Source organism: Bemisia tabaci, chromosome 6, assembly GCF_918797505.1.
Source record: "Bemisia tabaci chromosome 6, PGI_BMITA_v3".
Classification (NCBI taxonomy): domain Eukaryota; kingdom Metazoa; phylum Arthropoda; class Insecta; order Hemiptera; family Aleyrodidae; genus Bemisia; species Bemisia tabaci.
The window spans coordinates 43,202,509-43,229,763 of record NC_092798.1 but is presented as its reverse complement, the minus strand read 5'-3'; the positions used below and the strand labels follow the sequence as shown (position 1 = coordinate 43,229,763).

Below are 27,255 nucleotides of genomic sequence, written 5' to 3'. Positions count from 1 at the left end.
TTTTGTCACCGGCTTCCTCGACAATGGTCCGTATTCCACACTAGCTTTGAATTTCGGAATTTGCAAAGATATTTGCGGCGTATTGTACGCCTCTGTGTCTTGGTATGAGTTAATAGGAAACTGCAACCACTCCTTTTTCTCGATGAAAAATAATGACAAAAAGAGAGAATTAAGAGGGAAAATAGACAAAATTGAAGCTTCATGTCAGTTTATTTGTAGAATAATTCAGTTCATTAGACGTATTTTTTAGGAAAGTATATTCGTGTGTTATTGTTACCTTCAAATTTGTTTTTTTTTTTGTTTTTTCAACCCTTAGATGCCCAAACGGGTCGAAATCCGACAGTCTCTTCTGGGGGAGTTAGTGAGTTATGCGGCCGGTACACATGAACCTTAGATGTAGGTCAAAAAATACATATTTAAAAAATAATTAAACATTACATTGAAGAAAAAGAAAAAAATCGAAGGTCAACACATCCAAAGATAGGAGAGACGTATTTGGGCCTCGTTATTTGAATTTTCTCCCGAATCTGAGCGACATCTCATCATCAGAATGGAGCGTAGGTCTGTAAGTTCTCGCCTCACGCCATAGCGCCTTCAATTTTGGAGACGCAACACGGACATCCATTAAGCACGAATAGTTGTATCTCTGCGCCGTCACCAACGCGCATCCTTTTCCTCGCTATATTTCCATACTTAAATGGTTCCGTCCATCTTATTTGTAATGATAATTCTAGATCTACTTGAGCAACAAAGCCGAGGATGAGAGAGACTTTGGATTTTGAAGACTGCTAGAGATGTTCTATCTTTTGAAAAGAAACCTCTCGCCCCAAAATATTGCCTTTGAACATAAATTCGAGTGAAAAATGTGTATATGAGGACTTATCTGTAACAATAGGGGATGTGATAAATTACCTTTTAGAAACACGCTTAAAAAACTCTTTGTTCACACAAAAATTTAATATGTTTGGCTCTGGCATGATGTATATTAGTAAAATAGTATTTTTAATCATCTAAAAACTTATATTTAAAGTTATCTTTAATTTCACATATTAATGTTTTTATAAACTATTTAGATTTAAATAATTAATAAATCTGGATTAACTGAAATCAAAACCATGGGGGTGATGAGTATAACGGAAGACGGAATATGATCTCAAAGATCACATCTCAAGTATATTTTCAAAATTTTCTCGATGCCAAAACAGTTTTTTGAATGTGTTTCGAAAAGGTAATTTTTCACATCCGCTATTGTTACAGATAAGTCCTTATATGTCCCATCAAAATTCTGGCTCAGCCCACTTGCTGATGATATTAATAGGCTTAATGAATGACACTTTGGCAACGGTGTTAATTTACATTTGATTTCGAGCAGGCGTTTAAAATTAGTAACTTTAACTCCCGGGAATAGACCTCAATATGAAAACTGCAACGATTCGCCGCTTAACTCCCCGCCAAAGTCCCCGCAGGTAAATGCAAAATTCACGCGCATCACAAATAAAGCCGCGCTAATTAGATTTCGCATTTTGAGATGAGGCCGTCAATGAACAACATTTCCCTGCTCGGCGTGAATTTTTGCGGATTCCTCTAATTATTTACCGGCGGTTTAATAATTAGACATTGATTGTCAATACTCTCACCTGCGCTTTGTCGGTGTTTTCCACTCCGATTTCCAAAATTTGCATACATGTTTGGAGAAGTTATTCCATGAATTTTGCAATGGGTCTGGCAGAGAGGAATAAAGGTTTTTACGTCGAAAATAGGATACGCTCCGAATAGAGCTCTTGCATTACGGGGGAATTTTTTATTTAGTCAACTAATTCTACGTATACCATTTTGCGAGAAACGATGGTTTCATCCAACGAAAAAACATTTGATTTTTCAATTTTTCTGAAAAAAAAAAACAAGAAGAAAAAAAGTAAAAAGAAGTTGCAAAAGCATAGCCGAAATTCATAAGCGGAAGGCGTGTTTTGCACAAAATGTCTGAATTATTGCATCGATGATCAACGAATCTATGTTGGAAGATACTAGGCTTTGCACCTTCGCGCTGATGTCTGCGGCCTTCGAATTTCAAAATTTTTCGGTCTGTAATGATCAGCATTTAGCAAAGCAACAACTAAAACATTCAAAATAGTCTGGATTTCATAAGAGATCATTAACTATACATTTCAATCATTTTATTTTAAGTATTCAACGAGATACCTAAAATTTCAAATGGAGAGAATTTAATTTACTATCGGCCGAGACATGTGACAGCAAAACAGATTTGACTGTTAGGCTTGGTCTTACATATTTGCATAATGTCAATAACAAGTTAATTCAACAATTCCGAAAATCCTAAAAGTTAATGCTTAAGATGTTTTCTAAAAATTAAATTTTCCCGTGAGAAAATTCGGCATCACGCTTACGCTTTACGCTCACATAGCGTTAATCTCTTAATCGGTGGATCTTTTGTGTAACTCGATTTCTAACCTTATCTAGTCTTTAGTAGTCCTCTATGTGGCTCTCGTAACTGTCTCACTCTGTGACCAATGTCCCCGACCTATTTAAACCGTGCTCCGGCCCCCTTTAATCAATCAATTGAGATCAATCAATTAATTATGCAAGGCCACGCAAGGACCGCAGTGACAGAATACTTTCGCAGTTCCTTGAACCGGAATGCAATCAATGCCGATTCGAATCTGATCAATTTGTGACGAGTCGCTCAGTCACCATTCTTCGTGCCTTTACAGGAGTGCAGCGGCGCTGAAGCCGGGATGAAGTGCAGCACACTCTGGAGTCGCTGAACCGAAGCGAAGTTTCGAGTCGCCCCGAAAACGAGACGCTCTCCAGTGCACTGTCCCATTCTATTGTTCCTCAACCCGCGTACTTCTCCTTGCTTTTCGCCCGTCTCTTGTTCTAGTGTGGCCATGTTGCCGATGATGATGACCTCGGTATGCAGACAGAAGGTCTACAGCAAAAATGTCCACAAGCAGGAAGTATAAATTTTTTGGTCTACATTTACAATGTCTAGAGCTAAAAAGTCTACTACGAAAATGTCTACAAATAATAATGTCTTCTAAAAAAAAGTCTATACTCAGAAAGTTCAGTTCTGAATGGAATAGGTAGAGTGAACTCACATCAGTTACTTCTTTAGTTGTATCTACGGAGAAGAATCATCGTGGTTTCATTTTCCTTTAATAGACGCGTTATATGTGGATATTTACTTTCTTCGGCATTCTAAAAGTAGACTTCTTGATTGTAGACATTTTGACTGTAGACCAAAAAATGTAGACATTTTTTGAGTAGACCTTTTTTCCGTAGACCTACCGTCCGTGATTCACGACCTCTAAGTGACACGAGTTACCATCAGATCACGCAAGACACATTGAATAATTCGAAACTCCCAAAATTAACTTCCAAGTACGAAATTAACGTATAATTCAAATCGAACAACACTATCATCGTTAACACACGTCTAATTAGCCATTGCAAGCAAATTATACTTTAGGCAAATCACAAGAGCTTTGTTTCATACACGGAAAAAAGAGATAGGCGTTGTTGGGTGATATGGGCATTTCCAATTAATTGTAGTAGTACCCCAATACATTATCTTACCAACACAAATTTTGCGGCACTACCAAATTAAATAGAAATGTTCATATCATCCAACAATTGAGATGGTAACACAATTTTAGGAGATAATCCCTAACATTTTTTTCCGTGTGCACAATCCTATCCTCCTTTTATAAGTGACACCTCTAACCTTGTCAAAACAATGGCACCTCTCGGAAAAAGTCTTCCATTGGAAAACATCAAAAGTTAAGCGTTAGCGAGAGGAGACGTTGGTTTTTTAAGAGCAGGGTGTGTGAATGGATGAAAAAGAAACGCTTTTCTCCTGCTAATAACCCTCCCTAAGTTTCAATGAGAGGAATAAAAATATTAAAACTCGGAAATCAAAGGACGATTTTTTTCATATTTTTGGCCGTTTTTGGTGCTGTAGGAAATGTAGGTGCATGTAACAACTCTCCAGTGTAATGCAAACTTGACTTCGTGTCGATTCTTCAAGAAATTAGACCATGAACGAACGTTTTCAAAAAGCGACCTTAATTCAACAAACCCAAAATTAAACTATTTACATCAGAGCGTAGGGAATTATTCAAAGCCCAAATACGTCAATTCAAACCGCAGTCATAACAATTTGTAGTTTTCAGTCCAAAAAAAGTTCTATTGAGAAAAATTCATTTTAATTTCTAATATGCCGTGTTCTACGCACAAATTGTGTATGCAAAAATTCCTAAATGCACCTTTAGCTGAAATTTTCAACAGTTCTGTCGAACAGAATTAGCAGACCAAATTCAGTTTTCTCTGTCTTATTTTAGCGACTGTACTTGATTTTCGTCTATTTCTCTGTACAAAAAGGTGCTTTCGAAGATTACGTCCAAATGTTTACAGTTTCCTCTTTTTAAACTCATTCGAATCGACCGCTTCAGGTTCGCATTGTTTCTTACGGAAAAATTGAGAAATTCTGTGCAAAAATGGCAATGTCGCGTGTCTGTCTGTGCACTCATCATCTCCTTCGGGCACCACTCACTCGCGCTCACTTAACCGACCAGCCGTGGTATTTTCGCCAGCTTTTCAATTAGTGAAATGGGAAATGGGCTCGCTTATTCCCACGCCCAAGATACGACGTGACATTCTCTCGCCTACCGAATTTATTTTTCGCCCCGACACCTGAAACGGAGCATCAAATGAACGGCTCAGTGACTTCAACTCCTTCATTGTGAACTATTTTTTACAAACTTGCAGGCTGTAAAAAGTATCACGTTGTACTGAAAAACGGCCGGTCGATGCATACAGTATTTTTTTCAGTACGAACAACGAACATTTTAAGTGTGCTCAACCAAACTGCGATTCAACAATCAAAAGCGTGAATATCTATTGAGTTAACCTGGAAAGGAGGCTGAGTAGGCTGAAAATTTGGTTTTCGTGAAGCGAACAAAATTATAGTTCTGCATCGTTGAATTCTATTCTAGAATACTAATTTTTCAATAAACATTCAGAAAATAAAGATACATAGCGGTTGCTTTTAATGTATGAATATGTGTCTCCTATTTTGATATTCCGAAACTTCGCTCCTGTTTAAAAGAAAATCAACCAATAGTATTTCCGGAAATTGTCTAAGAATTCTTTGCTCATGCTGAAATATTCACGGTAAAGAAGGAGATATTTCGGTTTGTTTTTTTCAAAAATTAAAAACACGATCGGGGATTTTTAATCGTTGCAACGCAGGTACAAATTCTCAACCTCTATCATAATCGATATTTCGCAGGGTATAATATTTAAATCAGGAATTTTGTTAAATAACCTAGCAAATAGTCAATAACTTCAACTAAAATTGAACTAATCAGCTTTTATCTGATTTTTGAAGAGAAACTGTTCCGCATATTTATACTGAGGCTTTGTGTTACGTGTCTGTTTTTTTCATGATTGACTTTAAAATTTTTAGCAATGAGTAATGATTTTAAATTTCAATAATATTAAGATTGATTAAGGTTTATGAAATACAAGTTACTTAAATTTAAAAAAAGCAGATACTTATTTGAGACACTTTCTACAAATTGTAGAAATATAGGTCGTTGATTTATTATCCACTTTTGAGCCCCAGAAATCTTAAAAAAAAACAAAGCAAAAAAAAAAAACATGAAAGACGTGAATGGGCCTCTTTGACCATATGCCTGGTCATTTGACAAAATTCCTGATTACACTATGCACTATGCGACGCTATGTGCACTATGCGCACTATGTGACAGATACGATGATAAGTATTCAACCTTTTTTCAGAGCGTGGTTTGTTTCCACCGAAGAAAAACACCGGAATGACAACCCGCTCGACGGAGAGAACCCTCAGGACTCTTGGTGGGGTGCTGGAGCTGGGCGGGCAAAATTAAAAATGAAAACTCTGCAATCCGTTCGAATTTGCATGGAAATTGCACACCATTTGCATAGAATTCAGGTTCGAATTTCAGTCGAGGGCGGGAAAAAAAATGAAAAACGACCGGAGAATTTCAACAATTAATCTTCGATTTTAATGAAGTGAATAGGAATTATGGCCGCGGCGAAACGTTCCGGGGGAAAAAGTTCGCCTATCGAAAAGCCATAGGGATCGGATACCCGTCGAGCGCGGGACTTTTATCAGTGGCAAAGCGTAAATCATCATTCATCGATAGTTTCCCATTTAAATCTATGGTAAAGAATCGATTTATAAGGAACATCCTGATAATCGACCCTTTTCTATAGGTTTAAATGGCAAATAAATCGATTCATCATGAATCACAATACGCTACTGCTTTTATCTCGACAAAAATACATCTTGGCGCGGGCGGCGACTTTACGAGCCTTTTATCGCTTGTCCAAGCAAAATTGAAATCCTTTCAGCTCCACCTCGACGCGTAATAAAACCAAAACTCCGTAGCGCTCATTAATGGTTATGAGATATGAGGGCCGCCCCCGGCCCCTCCCCTCCAACGCGCCCCGGAACATTTGCTTTTCCCTCTGCAGCCGTAATTAAATGTCTGAATCATCCCCCACTTGCCTCCGTTTCGATATCACTAGCCCGCGCAGGTGATATCGCTGCGATATCTCGAATTAGAGCGTCCTTAAAGGGAGGGCATTGCCATATTCGATCGAAGCAGTGTTTGAAACTCACATGTGCCAACGCGCCAAATGCGCCTGAGAAATCGGTCATGGCGCCTAAAAAATGAAGGCTCTGCGCCATCGTGGCCCCTAAAAGAGGAAGAGGTAGATAAGAGAAGGAGAAATGAAGAAGAGGCAGAGGGAATAGAACAGAAAAGAGAAAAGAAGAGGGGGAAACACCTAAAGAGGAAGAGACAGGGTGTAAAGAGGGTTAAGAAGGAGCAGAAGGAGAGGGAGTAGAGAAAAAAATGCTTTTCTCGTATTTTCTTTTTTCTCTTTTCCTTCTTCCTCTTCTTCTTCATCTTCTGCTTCTTCTTCTTTTTCTTCTCTCTCTTTTTCTCCCTCCTTTCCTCCATATCTGAGATTTTTTTGCGGAACCATCAAATATTGTCTTGTTTAATTAAGTTAAATCTTAAAAGGCCCAAGCCTGTAGCCACGGATGACCTTTAAATCTAGAGAGAAAATAAAATCCCAAAACGAAGTTTTCACTTGAGATGACATCATTCTTAAGGCCAAGATACACCTCCGAATTACAAGTGCTTGTCGAAAGTGAAACACCAATAGGCAAGGAGGATTTTGAGCGATCGGAATCCTTGTTTCCTATTGGTGTTCCGCTTTCAATAAGAGCTTGTAACTCGCAGATATGTATCTGCCGCTTAAGGACGCACATGAGCGTATTCTCGTTGTAAAGGTTCTCGTCCTCGAGTCGCGATACCTCGAACGGCGGGTGATCGAGAGGGGATTGTAATGAGTTCGGTGGCGAGTTGACTAGTCAAATATGCCGGTTTTATTACCGGAACGCTTCCGCTCAGGTGGCGAAGCCGTGCCGCGCCGCACAGTGGATCGAGCCAATCAGAGATGTCGAACATAAACTTTTTAACCAAAACTGTAAATTTTGATGTTTGATTCGTCACATTTTAAATTTTAAGGGGTGCCTCTAGCAGAGGATCTCACGAGAAAACCGATGGAATTACTTTCGGAACCTCAAAGTTTTGTATAAACGGAGTTATAAGCGTTTAAAGTTTCCAAATTTTGTCCAATCTCTCATATTGTTTCGATCCGCTGTGCGCCGCGCCGCGCTACCGAGAAGGGACCGGGCCGCCGCGTCTATTGAAATATGATCTAGCGCGCTCCTGCCTCCTGGCTCCCGCCGTATAAAAGCTAACAACGTGAAATTCTCAATTATGCTAACAGATTGTTTGAGCTAATATGCAAAGCTAACGTGTCGGCATTTCTATGCCAGGTTTGTTTGTGCTCTGCGGGCTGCGTCCCGTCCTGCCGCGGCGCAGCCGGTAAGTGGAGCCTGACAACCATCACGATCATCCTAGTGTTGCTGAAACGCCGTATGAAGCCTCCGAACGTTGCAAAATTTTGCCCGATAAAAATTTTATTTTTGATGGGAGATATTGATGATTTTTCTTGAAAACTACAGAGACTATGTAGATTCAACAACAATTTCCCTGTGAAAAAATAAAATTGCGGCGTAAATTTCTCAACGCCGCACGGCGTTTGTGCTATTTTGGCCGGAAGGTGAAAATATGCAGCGCAAACAGCTCTCAAAGTTAGCACATCAACTCTTTGTAGGTCGCGGTCGGACCATTATAAAACGCCTTCAAATGCGTGTGATACTGTGCAACACCCCGGAGTTGATATAGTTGTATTCTTAGGTTGGAACCTAACTCAAGGAAATTGCTCCACCGAATAAGGCGTGTTAACAAATAACTGCTGTAATTCAAGTTACCTCGCATTATTTTTGCCTTAACTGTCTATGAAACAAATATAAAATGGCAGCGGGAATTCTGAAACCTTGCATGGTGCTTGCTTGTGATACTTTGACCGGAATGTGACGATATAAGATGCTTTAAAATGGAGATGTTGAATGTGTGAGGAATTTGCGATTTGACTGTTGATTCTTAAGTAAAAGTGCGCGAGACGATGGTGCCACTGGTTTTCTTTGAAATCAACTTCCAAGCTCAAAAAAAGCTCTCATGTTGAGGCAAAAATGGAGGGGATATCCCACGCTATCCTGAAAGTCCACTTCTACATCAAGACAAACTCTCCATGCAAAGAAAGGGAGCAAATACATTGACAGGGCTGCCACCTTATTTGGGGACTTTAAAACTGAAAACACGGCAACCCTGCTGATGTAGTTGCTCCCTGTCTTTGTATGGAGAGTTTGTTTTGATGTAGAGGTGGACTCTCAGGATAGCGTGGGATATCCCTTCCATTTCGGCCTCAACTTGGGAGCTTTTTTTGAGCTTGGGAGTTGATTTTAGAGAACACCAGTGGCACCATCGTGTTTCTCGCGAACTTTTACGTAAGAAACGACAGTCAAATCGCAATTTCCTCAGACATGCAACATCTTCATTATGAATGAAATTTTAGCAAAATTGGTAGGAAAATATTCGCAAGTTGCTCAAAATGAATTTTTATGAGATGAAATTTGGCAACGCCTGCTGGCTCATATGATGCTCTTCCACAGTGCAGCGGAGCATGTGTAACATCATTCTGTGTTCACTGAAATAGGGACGCACAAGATTACTGAGAATCTGGAGCCGCACTTGGATAATGACACGATTACTGAGTTCTGGTCTGGACGATATTCCAACGGCGCTACATAGAGAATTAAGAGAGGGTGATCGTGAGTCAAGCAATTGTATCCACTGGCTTCATCGGATACACGTGAAAATTAGCTACGGTGTACTCAGTTATTTTTCAACGTGTATCTGGATTTCATTTCGCAATAAGGAACCACTAATTTCCGGCCATTTTAGAAACAACATACATGCCATTGGTTTCCCTGTGCAGATATGTGATTTTATGGGAGAGTCAGATAGTGGTTTCTACTTGCAAAATGCAATCCATCGCATTCTCGGCCTCAAAAATATAAAATCTCAAGTTGTAGGTGAATTTCAGGGGGTGCAAGGGGAAGAGGCAATTTTTTTCACCCTAAAGATTTAAAACCTCTTTAAATCCCCTATAACTTGATTTTTAATTTTTTTAAGGCAATAAACAATTCAGCGCCAAAACCCACGATAGGTGGCATTTTTAGGGGTTTTCGGTGCACAACTGCGACCAAATTTTGGGGGCTGAAAAATGTTTTATAGAAAATTCCAAAATATGTGTCTTAACTCATACAACATACTCCTGCAGTATGGTGGTTTAACCAAGAGCATAATCTTTTGACGTAAAATATGCCGTGATAATTTCAAGCTACGGTGCCAATTCGTTCTTCTTTGATAAAATATAATGGGGAGGGGAGATTTCGAAATAACGTGAATGAGATACGCGTTTTTTTACAGCTTCGCCGTCCATTCGTGGAATAAATAATAAAGCACAGCGGGTCACTGACCCATTAATTCTGCCCGATGTATCTAATCTTCTCTTTTGTCTGTGTTATTTATTCGGGCCTTGTTGTTTGTTCGCAGGACTACCTCGTGTGGATTTTTCAAACACCGCCAACACAATTAACAGCACGAACTTGTTCCCGTATTTCGATTTGAACGTCGAGCGAAATGTGACGACGGCCGTGGGTCAAACGGCTTTTTTACACTGCAGAGTGGAGCATCTAGGCGATAAATCGGTGAGTGCTTTTAGAAAACTCATCCCAACTTTACGTTCGTCTCATCAATGTACCTCAAACTGGGAAAAAAAAACACATTGGACCTAGAGTCCAGGCTCTTGAAAACATTGACAAGAAAAAATACTCTTGATTCAATCAGATTTAAGCTTAAATCAAAAGGAAATCCGCTCAAATTAAGAGGCTGGGTTCTTGATTTAAGCTTAATCTGATTGAATCAAGAGTATTTTTTCTTATCGATGTTTTTAAGAGTCTGGACTCTAGATCCAATGTGTTGTTTTTCCAGTGCAAGTGGCATCCTGGATAACGAGAGTTGCCATCAGAAAGGAGACAGGGAACTGTCGGGGAATTTTTTCCGATTTGCAGTGCTCCCATTTCCCGGAACTAGTTCCGAATCCCGGAACTTTTTAGATTTTCCTCAATTTTCCCCCGGAACTTTTGAAATACCCAACATGCTCCGGATCTTTTACATTTTTCGGAACTTTTGGAAAAATCTAAAAGGAATCCCGGAACTTTTGACGGTCTTGCAATGGGGAAAACTTGAAACAAAAAAGTTCCGAGTCCCGGAACTTGGAATGGGAACACTGCCGATTTGTGCCCTAAATTGGTCGATAAAGTCAGGGAAATGTGGAAAGTTAATTACTTGGGAGTTAAAAGTTCCCACCTGTAGTTAGGAGAATATATCGTCGCTCCTCTGACGCAATCGCATCATTCGCACCAAATATTGGAGTGAGGAGGCAAAAGCTATTGAAAAGAGACTTTGTCTTTATGGAGAGAGCCAACAAGAAAATAAAAGATTTTCAAGGAATACCCTAATTTGATCAAAATTAACGAAAATTGGTCTACAATAGATCAATTTCACTATAGTAGGGGGAGGGGTGCCTACATTCCGAAATGGCGCAATTTTCTTCATTCAATCGTCATTATACATATATCTAACTGTTCATTCCCGAAAGTTATGGAATTTACCTCAAATTGATCCATAAGGCCACAGGGAAAAGGAAAAAGTAGTAAGGGCTCTACATTATTTCCGTTGCCGTCAGGACTATACAGAGGGCCTGCAAGTTCCCTCTGGTTTTAATCGACCGATGAGCTCTAACACCAAATAATACAAGTCCTTGACGTAAAGTCTGTGACGAATTGGACACCCTGTGCTTAAAACTTACAATCCCTCCGCAAAGAGACACTATTTTACGAACTTAGATTGAAACTTCCGGAAGAATGCCTCCAAGAGTTGCAGGTGTCGAATTCGACCTTTTTGAGCTTTGCGCTTTCCCTATTTTGACGGCGGTTTTCCCTCTTCTTCTTCTCTCCACCCTCTCTCCTGTAAAGTTCAAACAGAACATCACCGGTATCTGGGAACTGAGTGTCGGTATCAAGAAAATTACTTCAAAGGAGTTTAATTTTAAACACAAGATATTTAGGATATTCAAACTAAATACTCCTTTATAAATTGGCCATGAACTGTTTTCTCGACCCATGTCCTTCTTTTACTCAAAAACTTGTGCGTTATCGACTCACAGGGATATGTTGCATGTGTGAGGCATTTGCGATTTGATTATTGATTCTCATGTAAAAGTTCGCGAGAAACACGATGGTGCCACTGGTTTTCTCTGAAATCAACTCCCAAGCTCAAAAAAAGCTCTCAAGTTGAGGCCAAAATTGGAAGGACATCTCACGCTATCCCGAGAGTCCACCACTACATCAAGACAAACTCTCCATGCAAAGATAGGGAGCAAATACATGACAGGTCTGCCACTTTATTTGGGAATCTACAACTGAAAACACGGCAACCCTGCTAATGTATTTGCTCCCTATCTTTACATGGAGAGTTTGTCTTGATGTAGAGGTGGACTCTCAGATAGCGTGGGATATCTCCTCCATTTTGGTCTCGACTTGAGAGCTTTTTTGAGCTTGGGAGTTGATTTCAGAGAAAAGTAGTCGCACCATCGTGTTTCTCACAAAATTTTACAAAAGAATCAACAGTCAAATAGCAAATTCCTCACACATGCAACATCTCCATTCACATTACCCTTTCGGGTGGGTTTAAACTGACCCTCGAGGGTTCTATGAGAGACCTATCAATTTTGAAACAAAACATAGTGACATTGACTTTCAATTGGACGTCTTTATGCTAAAAGGAACTATGTTACCGCAAATCCAAAGCACATAGTTCCTTTTAGCTTAAAGACGTCCAATTTCTTGCTATAAATATTACACGATATGATACTTCGGAGTGAAAACGAAATCCGAGAATCACCACACCATGTGAACTGTGGAACCTGCTCTTTGTTTGGAGTGGAATTCGCTCTCGCACAGCTGGAGTATCACTTTTCGCAAAGTAACCATCAATTTTATGTATAGCGAATATCTCTATTTATATTCACATCAATGCTGCCGTGCTAAGGAATAACGTCGTATGAACATTCGGGAGTTGCCAAATTTCCCCGGATAAAACATGCATTTTTGACGGGATTAATGCATATTTTTCCTTGACATTTTCAAATATTTTAAATTAAATTGCAAACAAAATAGTCTGAAAAGTTGGAAGAAAAATATTTACAATTTCCCCCAAGAAATTCGTATTTTATCAGAGGAAATTTGGCAACGCCCGAAGGTTCATACGGCATTTTTTCTTAGCACGGCAGAATGGAGGCTCCGAAATCAAAATAGCATCCGAACAGCGACAAGCTCCGGAAATGCCGAATTTCACTCCGAGAATCGTAAACGTATACTTGACAACAATGTTGCTTCGTTGCAGGAAATGCGAATCCATAGACTCATAGACCCATAGACTGGTGGCGAGGCAGCTATTTATGCTTATTGCCCCCCCATGCCCCCCTCTGCTACCTCACCCCACCCTCAAACATCATCGACGTCACGGTCCATGAAAACGCACCTTCCCAGATCTTGGTGCGGAAACGTGTCGGAGAGAGCCTACCTGGAGGCAATGACGTCACGGTGATGGGGCGGAAAGAGCAGTGGGGAGGGGAGGGGGTTTAGGGTAGGACGGCGGGGACGCGAGGTTCGTGACTCTCCGTCCACCTGGCCAATTATTCGCCGCGGCGACCTCAGGGCCCGAGGGGGGCGCTAAGGGGAGGGCGGGGTGTGGTGCGGGGGCCCCGGCCAATTCTGCACATCTGGGGGTCGTCGGATGTGACACGAGGTTGCCACCCTTGCATTCCCGATTCAGTTTCGGGAGTGAGAGAGTTGGAGGTGGTAGATATCATGTTACGTTAAATAAGCTCAAGTTTTTTTTTTTTTTTTTTTTTTTTTTTTTTTTTTTTTTTTAAAAAAAAAATGAAAATATGATTGAAAGGGTTGGTTGGTTTTAATTTTAGTGTGCCAAGGTTTTAGTTATTAGCGTTCCCTTTTTATTACGCCTGGCTTTCAAAAAACTACACAGAAGTTCAAAATTTTAGACTTGTATTTTCTCCTCTGTGATGATGCATATAAATTGTAGAAATATTTGTAACTTAACTTTCAGGTCGGAAAATTTACAAAAATAGACGAAGAATTTTAAAAAAAAATTACTTTATTTTCACGATATAAACATAATTTTTTTTTAAAAAAAATCGAATGTCTTGAAAAAGTAAGTTTAGTATCTGTATTCTATGCTACATTTTACTCGAAACCACTATGGGCAAGGCAGTAGCGTAACCCTTTATTTTTAAGAGGCGAGAGCATCTCCAGTCAAATGCATCTTTCTGATCGAGGGTCCTCAGGTAAAATATCCCTAAGAATCACGAAAGATGATTCATTTCGCAAAAACCATTTTTTAAGGAGGGATCTATCCCCCAGTACCCCCTCCTCGGTTTGATTTGACTTTATTTGTCGAGATAATGCTGAGTGACAGTAAAGAATCAAAGTCAAAAGTTCGCCGAAAAATCAAGTGCCAGGAACGGAAATAGGGAGGTTCTCGGGACGTTCCCAGCGGTTTTTTCAGGACCAAGTTACTACCGCGTGTTTTTAAAAATGAATGAACGAATTTGAAGAAAAAATGGAGATCCTCGATCGAAATTCAAATTTGGCGACGACGCGGAGCACCCGATCGGATTTGCTTACTCAATAGGGGTTTCGTTGCCGCTGTTTCGGATGACTTGGGATGGATTGCGGACAGAATTCACCCGGGCGAGTGAATAGCAAGCACCGAGGGGGGGGGGGAGGGGGGGGGGGGAAGGGGCTGACGGCAGCATCCAAATTTGCTGACAGCTCCCGACACTTAGTCACAGGCGCCGCTTCGCTGCCGGGGGCCCCGAGGGCGGAGGGGCGGGGGCGGCGGGGGGCGCTTGGGGGCTATTGTACCGCGTCACCAGTTGTGCTCGGTGCGCCAAAGGCCACATTACTAACCTTTGTTTCTTCACCTAAATCGGTGGGCAAATAGCCTTGCGTGTGCACTCCGGGAGCGCTCAAACGGATTCGGCTCCGTTTCAAGATGGCGATGGCGAACGTCGGGCGATTGATGGATTTTAAATTGGACTCGTTTCCTAACTGCTGGCGGAATGGTGGTCTAATTCTGAAGGATGGGATTCACTCTCGTGTAGTTTTTGAATAATAATACAAGGAATCGTAAAAACTTCAGTAAAGTTGGGCTAAGTGTCGCGGATATGAAGAATGTTGGGGGTTACTAGATTCCTGATCATAGATCGAATCGCATCAATCAGACGGAAACCAACGCAACGGAGATGTTGCATGTGTGAGGAATTTGCGATTTGACTGTTGAATCTCATGTAAAAGTTTGCGAGAAACACGATGGTGCCACTGGTTTTCTCTGAAATCAACTTCCAAGCTCAAAAAAAGCTCTCAAGTTGAAGCCAAAATGGAGGGGATATCCCACGCTATCCTGAGAGTCCACCTCTACATCAAGTCGAACTCTCCATGCAAAGAATGGGAGCAAATACATTGACAGGACTGCCACTTTATTTGGGTACTTGAAACTGAAAACACGACAACCCTGATAATTTATTTGCTCTCTATCTTTGTATGGAGAGTTTGTTTTTTTGTAGAAGTGGAATCTCAGGATAGCGTGGGATATCCCCTCCATTTTGCCCTCAACTTGAGAGTTTTTTCTAAGCTCGGGAGTTGATTTCAGAGAAAACCAGTGGCACCATCGTGTTTCTCGCAAAATTTCACATTAGAATCAACAATCAAATCGCAAATTCCTCACGCATGCAAAATCTCCATTTTAAAGCATCTTATATCGTCACATTCCGGTCAAAGTATCACGAGCACCATGCAACGTTTCAGAATTCCCGCTGCCATTTTATATTTGTTTCATAGACAGTTGAGGCGAAACTCATGCGAGGTAACTTGAAATACAGCAGTTAAGAGGTTAACATGCCTTATTCGGTGGAGCGATTTACTCGAGTTAGGTTCCAACCTAAGAATACAACTGTATTAACTCCGGTGTGTTGCACAGTATCACGCGCATTTGAAGGCGTTTTATGATGGTCCGACCGCGACCCACGAAGAGTTGATGTGCTAACTTTAAGAGCTGTTTGCGCTGCATATTTTCACCTTCCAAATGCGATCCATAAGATCCCAAAGAAATCTAGTGGCGAGTACTAGATTTCTGGCATTTCCTGTCATACGGCTTGTAAATCTTATACCAAATGTCTGATCAGAACTAACAGAAGTCTAGTCCTGATTACCAGATCTCCGAGGATTGCAGGTATAATTTGGAATATAGTAACCACCATCATTTCTATTTTTACCGTGTTCATCATCTCTTTCGTATCAATACTTAGTATTTCTTGGGCGGATGAGTTTTTCACAAGTTTTCAGTATGTTAAAATTTTCTTTAGCCATCGTGCGTTAAAAATTCAGCACAAAGCTGAAAATCTCAATATAGAGGGAAAAAGCTCATAGATGAGCACAATTTTCCTTCAAAGAGATATGCTGTTTGGTGCAAAACTAGTTACGACTGTCGTAACTAGTGTTGCACGTTGAGAGAAAATTGTGCTCATATGAGTTTTTTCCCTCTGAATTGAGGTTTTCAGCTTTATGCTGAATTTTTAACGCACGTTGACTTTAAAAAAAACTCCAACATACACAGTCTTACGACCCGTGCATCCATCGCAATCAGTTCTTGTGCACAAGTTTCAGTAATTTTAAATGGAAGAGATCTTGGAAATTGTAATCATGCTGTAACTAACGAGTAATAGGTTGGAAATGGAGCTTTTTGCGGATAGAAACTGAAAATGTGATGCTAATAGATCTCTCACACTCTCATTTAGTTTTGAGGTCGAATGAAATGAACAGCCAAAGCTTCGGCAAAGTTCGACAAAGACGTTTCATCCCTTTGTTATTAATACCTAATGTTTAATGAGAAAAAGAGCTGTTCACTGGTATTTAGTGGTTTCTAAAGTAATGAAGTCTTGGAAGTCTTTGATTGCAACTTGTAAATAATTAATGACTACACTTTACAAAATCGTCTTATCGCAGAGTTCTTGTTAAAAGCGAGACACCTTTGTCACTGAAGTTTTTGAGGATTTCATTGAAGATCTAATCCTAGAAACCACTGTAAATTCGTAAATAGCTTGCTTCTAAGAAGTTCTATCAGTTACCAGAAAAACGAAAGAAATGAATTGGTAATGAGGCTTTCCACAATTTTCACAGGGCCACTGTCGTTACCAAGTACTCCAAAAATGTATTTCAATCTCATATTCTTAGCTGACAAATGTCTTATCAGTCAAAGGAGTGTAATAATATTGGTAGGTAACTTTATTCATAAAGAAAACAAACAACTTAACAACTTCCTTAACTCTATTTAGCTCACTGGTTATTATACCAAAGCTGCTTCATGTTCGGAGATACTAGTCCTCTAAGTGTGATTTTTCCGTTCTTCTTCACTTGACAGTAAATATTCCCAGAAAATCATCGGAAGTATTTTTTTTTTGTAAACTTTCTATTAAAATAATAAAATGCAATAATTCACAATACATTAAGTATACAAACCTTTGAAGCATGTCATAGCATCGCACTGCCGAACTTATTTGAATGAGCAATGCTTCTATTGTATAATGTAGAAAACATTTCCATCCTGTGAATCTCTTATGGACTCATATATTAAGAATGAAATGCCAACTCTATTTTGCGTGAGAAAGCAGAATCGAACTCGGTACCGGGCTTTTAAAGGTATAAGAAGCCGTATTGATAGTCGTTTCTCAGTCCGCTGCCTCCTGAGGTAGACCTTGTGTGGTTTACACTTTCATTAAGGGAGGATCAAAGGAGCTTTCGACATAACATCATAAAAAAGAATCTTTTTGCAAGCCCCGTGTAAAATTCAGCAATTAAATTTTGAAAAAAAAAATGTCTTTGCGAGGGACTACAATACATTATTACCACAAATAAATAAAAATTCAAAATAATGAATTCTACGATTTTGGTCAACTTAAATGGAAGTGCGGATTCAGGCCAACCTGAAAATTTGAAAAACCTGTTTTACTTTCCTTTTTTGTATTTTGAAAGTGGCAAATTATTTTAATCCCCTCAAAGGATCCATGTCTATTTTTATGATGTTAAATCTTACTTGATGTATGTAATAATCCTCTTTTTTTATGATGCAACCTTGAAGATCGGCATGAACCTCTCCAAATCACAATGTGAATCAGTGAGGCGCATACGTGGCATACGTGCAGTTTTTGCTATTTTGAGAAATACGTGTTCGACATTTCAAAATCACACGGAGTCTTGTGGCGGAAAGAAAGTTCAAAGTGACTCTTTGATGCTTCAAAGTTGCATTTTTCTTGAAAATTTTTCACAGAATATACTTTCAAACTAGTTTTAGTTGAGTTCATGAATATCCGATTTTTTTTCAAACACTGCACTTATGCGCCTTGTCCTCAAAGCCCTTCATTTGGGGCCTCACTAAGTAAAGAAACTTATGGACCGCGTTAAACAGAAAGGAACCAAGCCACAACAGCTATTGCCAAATTTAATTGGGCAATTTAATTTTTTACACGAAAACGGTTGTGCGGATTTTTGTGCAAATTTCAGTGAATTTTCTCCATAATACAAAGCAAATTCCTTAAAATTTTCAGAGGAATCTACACAGACGTTCTCTCGTAAAAAATGAAATGTCCCTCACTGAAAAAAAACACATTGGATCTAGAGTCCAGACTCTTAAAAACATCGACAAGAAGAAATACTCTTGATTCAATCGGATTTTTGCTTAAATCAAGAACCAAGCCTCTTAATTTGAGCGGATTTCCTTTTGATCTAAGCAAAAATCTGATTGAATCAAGAGTATTTTTTCTTAATTGTCAATGTTTTCATGAGTCTGGACTCTAGATCCAATGTGTTTTTTTTCCAGTGCTGTTAAATTTGGCAATATGTGATGTGACTTGGTTCCTTTCTGTTTAACGCGGACCAAATCAGAGTGAGCAAACTCTGGAACGACGATGAAAACAATCCAAAGTCTCGAACTTACACAAGATTGGCGGTCATCGAATCGACGAAACCAAAGACAGCACCGCATGTAAGTGAAATCCAGTACCAAGAAGCTCGTTCGACAGGCGTTCAAATGCGTCGGCGAGATCTTACGTCGGGGAAGCTCGGCGAAAACTTCTGGAAGGAAGTTAAAAATTATTCCAAGCCGAGGAGCGGAATCAAAGCCGACAGAAAGTTTCTGGTCGAGACAGCGGCGAAACACGTCGGACACGACTCGGACAGCCGGACGGAGCCTTTTTGCGTTCCTCGATATCGCGGCGGGGGTTTCAGCCAATTTGATTTGCTTTGGCCCCTCCGTTTTAATGAGCAAAACGCGGCGAGCAAATAAATTTATCTTCCTTAGAGTGATTCCCGCTCAACACCTACGTCCATTTGTCAAACTGTTCACATATTTCAGCGCGGCTACTTACTCTGTCTCTGGAACTCCGCCGAATAATACTCTTGTAATTCTCCGACCCTTTCTTCTTCCCGCGGTATCGACTTTTTGCCCCTTGTTTTACCCTTGCCATTTTGGACACTACTGTTTGGCAGACTCTCGGCGAAATTCATCCTCTCCTCGACGAAGCAGCGTAACTGCATTTTAGTTTTGTCAAATTTTTACTTGCAAATTGCATTTTTACTCGGAGAAACCTGGATATTTTTAACTGAAAATTTTACTGAATTATCCTCATGATCTCCTGCAAAAATTACACGAAGGGTTTGTCCCATTAAGGAGGGTATTTTGGCCCCAACTTTGGTCGAAAATTGAAACAGCTTAGAATAATGTCATGTATGGTCAAATCGACTCTTAATCATCTATCTTGTGAGACCTTGTCCTTATTTGAGGTGTTTTTGAAAGGTTTTTGCCTGATTTACCAGCGCAAAGTAGTGAAGGTTTGCAGTTTTCTCGAATAATTGTTCATTTTCGGTCCTAAATTAGATTGTTTATGTATGAGCACAAACGACTACCATTTTCTCAATTAAATATGTTGTAATGGGTGTACTAAATATTAACATATTCGAATATGAAAGTGGTAGTCGCTTGCGCTCATACATAAACAATCTAATTTGGGACCGAAAATGAGCAATTACTCAAGAAAACTGCAAAACTTCACTACCTCGCGCTGGTAAATCAGGCAAAAACCTTTCAAAAACACCTCAAATAAGGACGAGTTCTCACAGGATAGATATTATTAAGAGTTGATTTGACCATACATGACATCATTCTAAGCTGTTTCAATTTTCGACCACAGTTAGGGCCAAAATACCCTCCTTAATGGGACACATCCTTTACTCAGAGATGTTTTTAACTATGGAAATTTTACTGAATTATCCTCAAGATCTCCTGCAAAAATTACACAAATGGGCAGATACTGCAAACGTGCATTCTTGTAAAAAGTTGAATTGTTTGAGCCAATTTTGCAGTCTTGGAAGGAAGTTGCGTTCCTTTGTGTGGGATTCGACGAATTTAGCCATTTGTCGTAAAAACTGCTTACAACTTTTGCCGTGCTGCTCAGATTGCGTAGCTTTGTGCTCGATTTCCAACTGATCGGTATGAACATTCCACTCGAACTTTCTCTCCGAAAATCTACCACATTTATACTCATTTTGCTATAGAATTATTGGCAAACGTATTTGCACAAAGTGAACAACTCTGCAACGCTTAAACGTCGGTTCTAGCTAAATAAGCTAAAACACGAGGCCGTAGTACGCATTTTCTATATTCGGCTGTGTTACCCACGTATAGCTCTGGAAGCACCACTTCAACCAACTAACACAATATGGAAGTGGAGGTAGGATTAGGACAGGCATTGATGACGGCGTAGCGATACAACTATTCGTGCTTATTGGATGACCACGTTGTATCTCCAAAATTGAAGGCGCTATGGCGTGAGGCGTGAACTCGCAATGCTCCGTTTTATGTTACTAGTGAGGCGTCACTCAAGATTCGAGAGAAAAGTTAAACAACGAGGATCGATTAGGTTCTTCCTAGGTGTGTTGACACTCGACTTGTCTCTTCTTCTCTTTTCAATTTGATGTCTGATTCTTTTTCATGATGTGTTCGTTGGCATTTATCTAAGCTTGTATACACCGACCCAATCCAACCCGCAGTGCACTTGTTTTTAGCATGCCTTTCGGGTGAATTGGACTTGGCTTATAACTGGGCATCTAAGAGTATAAGTAAGAGGGACATTATAATGTTTAGTCACTCCCATTTTCCATAATTTAAATCGTAGGGTAATGAAACCATGTGTATCGTATCATGATCAATAAATCTCGAGATCGCGATGTCTAAGCACTGAATTTGGCATAGATGACAATCCGAATCTAAAATGGGCACAAAAAATGCTCAAATTTTTACCTTTAAAATTATCAAACTGACGGCTGTCCAAATTTTAAAAATTCCTCACTAAAATGATGCAAGTGAATTAAAGATAGAGCGAGTTCAAATTCCATCCTACGACAACTAGGCAGAAATGTAAACACGCACCTGCAAGTGCGTGAATAACTTTTTCCCCCAACAACTTTTTCTTATCTCTGTTCAAATGACTGTATAACTTCATTTCACCGTTCCAGCAATTCGCCTAACCCCGTGCGTGTTCGCAAAAGACGCTCCCGGAAAAACCCGGCAAGAGCGAATCTCATTTTCAGCGCCGGTTAAAAATTACTGCCGTCCTGTCTACTAATTTCCTGTTAAAAACGAACTGAGCATCACTTCCGCCGGTCCGAGAGGAGCGCGACATTAAAGCAAGACGCAAAACTATCTAACGAAGAATAATATTTACTCAGCCAAGGGAAGAAGCCGCGCTACGGTCGCAAACTTTCGCGAGACAACTTGTTTGCCCGAAAACTTGCTCGCTGCGAATTAGCCGCAAACCTCGAAAAAGGGGTCGGAGCGAAAACCACTTTGCGTTCCCCGACGGGTCCGGCAGACGGGGACGGCGGGGGACCCCGAGGGGGGGGGGGGTTCAGGGGGGTTCAGGGGGGGCGCAGGGGAGGATACAGATCTAAATTCGCGCGCCCGTCCGCGATTTATCCTGGTTAGCGGTTATCTGGCCGGTGGCCGGCGGCCGCGGCAACGGGATTGATTTATTCAAAAGCGGAAATAGGCCCTCCGCCTTTCCGGCCGGGCCGTACCTGCATCGATGCCCTATTCATCACTCAACGCCGCGTATCGGGGCTCATCATTAATCTCGCCGGCCGCTGTCTCGAACCGGTTTCGCTCCGGAGCGATTTTTATTTATTTAATTTTCTTGGCGTTGTCAAAGCCGGGAGCGCGCCGCCGCCCGAAACAGACTTAAATTGATTAACATCATTTCGTCGTAATTTTTTTCCCGCCCGTCTGCACTGCGCCACCGCCCCCCTCTTTTTTAATTGAATTGACCGTCGCGACGCGACGGGCGTCGTCGCCCCCCCCCCCCGCGCTTCAGCTGTGACTAAATAACTACCCCCCTTTTTTCTCCCCCGCGAAATTCTCGCCGCTCACCTCGCCCCCATCAATTGCGCCCCGGCTCGATCAGCGTTGATTTTCGTCCGGTGCGCCGCCAGCGAGGGAATTTCCGTCTTCCGGAGATGGATGGCCCGCTGACAAGACCCCGATGGGATTGACTTAACGACCCCGCAATCGCCAAGATTTAGGAGCGTCTTTAAATTACGTGACGCTAAATTTGCAGTTTTTTCACCTCTTTTCTCGCCATCTTGGCAATAGTGACTCGACTTAAACGGAAATTTTCTTGAAGTTGCCGTCGAGGAGATTTGAGCTAAATGCAACAGGAATGCGCTGGGCCACATCAAGTTTGATACCATTTGATCGTATTTCTGCGAAACAGAACTGTGTGCATTATGGCGTGAGACCTGTTATGCATATATTCTCATGGGTCTCAGGGCTCATGTATTAATGCACATAGTTCTGTTTGGCCGAAATACGGCAATTCCATATAATGGAAGCGTGTTCATTTATTCAGCATGTAGAAAAATTCCTACACTCAAAAAAAGGTATGGCTCTTAGACCCATAGAAAATGGCTCGGAGATCCATAATTTCTAACCAAAGTGACTTACCGTCTACAGTATGGCTTTTTGAGCCATACTTTATCGGTTGTGAACCTATAAGCATGGCTCCACGAACTATATTCTATGACTCCATGATCCATAACTCGGCCGGCAAGTCACTCTTCCCATACTTGTTTTTTGAGTGTACTATATCAAACAAAACCGGTTCGCAGTTGAAAGCTCGATGCTCAAGAAACGAAGTTTCGAGAAAAATCCATTGGAAATTATTATCGTCTATTTTTAAGATACTCGATATCTGGATTGAAATGAAACTTTTCGCCTTCTGTCGAGACAACGATGAACTAAGCGTCTCGCAATTCCTTATTATTCCCTATATTCATTGGATCACTGGTGGGAGTTTCCGGTCAAAAACTAGAAATCGATCAAACGTGGCAAAAAAAGGACTAAAAATTACCTTGATTTTCTTACAAAAATTATTCAAACCAAAAAATATATTACTTCTTTTATGAACTTTATCGGTCATATTTATCAAAATGTTATGAGACCTTTCCCTTACCAATTTTTCCAAATTGCTCGTTGAGTACGAGGCATTGCATCGTCCAGTTGATTGAAACGGCTGTAGTGGAAAAATAGAAGCATCAAAAATTTGGAAAAATCGGTAAGAAAAAGGTTTCATAACATCTTTAAAAAAACATTGCAGTGTCGAGTTCCAGTCAGGCTGATTCCAGGAAAAGCAGGCTGTCCAGACATACTCGTCGATAACAGCGGTGGCACCAATACTTACAGATTTATTCCATCGTCCACCCGTATAGCAAGAAAATACTTTACCTGCAACGCACTTCTCCCATAAACAATAATTTATCCATTATTCCTGCTTCCTCCCATTATTTTCAATGTAAATGCATTAGAGTTGTACCCTCCTCCGTTTGTTTCGTCCGCTTGCGACAGGAGTGGAATTCATGGAGGAACCTCCCAATAAAATACCTAGCCGCCGACTACGCTCGGATTTGAATATCTCCATCGCTGCCACGAATCTGCGGAAATCGGTCGCAACCAAATGACCGCGAAAAACAGCAGGTCGATTTTTGAATCGATATCGAATGACCTTGATTGACTCCTACCTTCTCGATGATATTTGGACCGCGTTAAGCAGAAAGGAACCAAGCCACAACAGCTATTGCCAGATTTAACTGAGCAGTTTACTTTTTTACAAGAGAACGTATGTACGGATTCCTTTGAAAATTTGAGGGACTATGCCTCACACTACGCAGAAAATTCACTGAAATTTGCACAAAAATCTGCACAATCGTTTTCACAAAAACAGTTGAATTGTCCAATTAAATTTTGCATTAGCTAATGTGGCTTGGTTCTTTTCTGCTCATCGCGGTCCAATTGACTTCGACGTTCAACGCTACTATACGCACAAATGATAATTGATGAGTAATCTTGTGGGTTTACATTATGCCAAATGATGACACAAGAAGAGAGAGCTATTTTTAAGTATAGTTGAACCAGGTATTTATCTGGATTTAAAAAAGGTGAATAAATTATATCATACTAAATTATAGGAAGATTTTTTCATAATTTTGGGCGATCGGCCAGACTTGTCAAAATTCACCATTTGGTTTGGTGCTCGCGGTTCCTTATCAAAGCCATCGCTCAGCAGCTTACACTAGACGATTGGTTCGCTTCTTTGATACAACTATGATTGTGCCGATTTTTGTGCGAATTTCAGTGATTTTTCTACACAGCACGAAGGGAAATCCTTAAAAGTTTCAAAGGGATCCGCACTAATGTTGTCTTGTAAAAAATTAGATTGCCTAGTTAAAGGCACTGGCTGATGTATGTGACTAGGTTCAATTCTGCTGAACGCAGTCCATTTTTCAATCAACATCATTCGACGATGATGATTCCAAAATCGACTCGCGGAATAAATTTTTTTAAAGAGCAAAAAGTCCATTTTATCTATGGAGTGCGTACTAATATTTGTAAACTAAAATTCAACCAAAAAATACCGGTTTTCCTCTTAAAAACGGTGGATGTAACTGGTCGCGACGAGAATTAGGCGACATAAAAAGTGCTCGCAAGAAGATCGATACAACTCATATCGGAAACAAAATGAGTCGCTTGAAAAGAGTGTACAGTTCACTGAGGAAAAAAAAAACATTGGATCTACAGTCCAGAATCTTGAAAACATTGACAAGAAAAAAGACTCTTGATTCAATCAGATTTAAGCTTAAATCAAAAGGAAATCCGCTCAAATTAAGAGGCTTGGTTCTTGATTTAAGCTTAAATCTAATTGAATCAAGAGTATTTTTTCTTTTCGATGTTTTTTAGAGTCTGGACTCTAGATATAATGTGTTTTTTTCCCAGTGTTGTAAAAACCGGAAAATTAGCGCATTAAATGAAAAGTAAACGGGGAACCCCTGGTTTTAGCTATGTACCAGACATCTTGATCCATCAACTCAGGATTATGAGTGTAAATGTCATCATGAAGTACACCTAAAAGTATGAATGAGGCTAAAAAAAAAATTAAAAATCATAACGTTCCAGCCATATATTGTAGTCATGTTTATATGAAAAATTTGGAAGAAACTCATTGAAAATAGATGAAAAAAAACCCGTGGAGCGAAAGGGGCAGAGTTTGAATTATTATGAGAGTATGTAATCGGTAAGTCAATGTAAATTAGAGTCCCTATATAGGGAGAGTATGGACATGTCGAGAATTTTGAGGTTAGGTGATGGAGCTCTTAGACCCCAAAAGGGTACCTAGGCAATCTATGAATTCAAATTATCCAGAGTGATTTATAATCACAATTGTTGAGAACTGTCGTTGGCAAAGCACTTACTCTTTTTGAAGAATACTTACTTATGAATTTTCTTGTCCATTTTCGTTTGATATTAGGGTCTAAAGATTGATAGTGATATTTTTCGTTTTCAAAGGTTACCTACCCTTTTGAGCCCTAAGAGGTACATAATTCGAGTAGTCCATACTCTCCCTATGTATGTACTCTAATGTAAATTGGGCAGTTTGATCAAAAATACAGAATTTCGGTGAAAGCCGGCAACCTCACGTAGTCGCATCGTACGCCGTTATAAAGGCATGAATATAAACTTACATATTTGCGCCGTCCCGCAATGCATGAAAGACGTTCACTGCAAATAAATATCATGTCAAATCGTCTATTTTTACTCGATGCGAAGGATAGTTCGGTGCAACCGAGCGAGTTTTAGCAGATAATTTATCGACGTTCAAGGTTAGGACTATTTTTACTTATCAAGCTTTGAATGTTATTTAGACGTTTAAAAAGAATTCTGTTCTTAGTTGTAAATGTTGTACATCGAGCATAATCAACTGTTGTTTGATTTTCTTTCTTTTTATTAAAAAATTGGTATGTTAAGGAATAGAAAACTGAAAATGAGGGCACTGTGATAACTTTGTAAAGTCTACGTTAAATCATGTTTTACAATCTTTACAACCCAATCAAAGCGCACACAAGTGTTGCTTATAAATTAATGGAAAAGAATGAGATCCTTCTGAATCCCAAAGTTCCACGTTGAAATTACTGACTTAACTAATATTAATGAATACTTTAAATTGTTAAATTAATATAATATTATTAAATTGTGCGCTTCCACGCTTACATTATACATACTTCGTGTGTTTCTCACTGACAAATTACCGACCTAACTAATATGAATGAATAATTTAAATTATCAAAGTAGTACGTATAATATTATTAAATCGTGCTTCCACCCTTAAATTATGTCTGCTTCGTGTGTTTCTCCCTACTTGTCACACATTTAATTCGACGGAGTAAGAATCGCAGTTACCTGGATAAAAGGTATGCCTGAGCATAAACAACCACTGTTGATTCTTAGAGGTTGTTAGAGCGCCTTTGTCTCTTTCGGCGGGATGGAAGAGGCGTTCGTCTCTGGAAGAGGAAGAACAGCCAAAGGAACGGGAGCAGGTTCGGAAATTGCATATCTCTCGCGGAACTGAGCTCGTAATTACAACTCAAACCCACCGAAAAAGCTCCTTGACGCTACGCTCAAGTGAGACAGCATCGGCAGTCGCTGTGTTGCTAAATTTTGCATGTGAATACAGTTAAAGCCCCCAGTGAACAAAGGAAGTAAGACATATTGTACTGTGTTCGTTGCACGCAAGATATACAGCCGACTAAGGCAACTTTTGTATAATGAAACCGCACAAAAATCACCTATGCATCAGCAATGATGCAATCAGCATATGATAAATATCTAAAATTTACTCCTGCATGCACGAGTTGTGTACTTTACATCACGCGTTTTCGCCGACAATCACTGACTTTTTTTAAATAGGTGATTCTTAGGTATACTTTTGATGCTTGCTGAAAGTACATCAAACAAATCATGCGTCTTATATGAGTTCAATAATGTGCAATCTACAAAGTATAATTTTTTTTTAAAAAACTCTTATTAATTTTTTGTTACAGGTAAGAATGCGTGGAAAAATATGAGCTAGCGTTTCTGTTTTTGGTGAATTCTCGCGAGTAAGTTAAAATTTTGTCGGCCGATTTTT

The 27,255-nt window shown here is 40.0% G+C and overlaps 1 protein-coding gene across 1 annotated transcript in view; it reads left to right on the top strand.

Annotated features, from left to right (window-relative positions):
• Nucleotides 1-27,255, top strand: part of LOC109036532 (zwei Ig domain protein zig-8) — a 599,285-nt gene that overhangs the window by 443,335 nt on the left and 128,695 nt on the right. Inside the window, exon 2 of the mRNA XM_019050817.2 lies at nt 10,101-10,255. Coding sequence (XP_018906362.1) covers nt 10,101-10,255 — 155 coding nt within the window. The remainder of the gene's footprint in view (nt 1-10,100; nt 10,256-27,255) is intronic.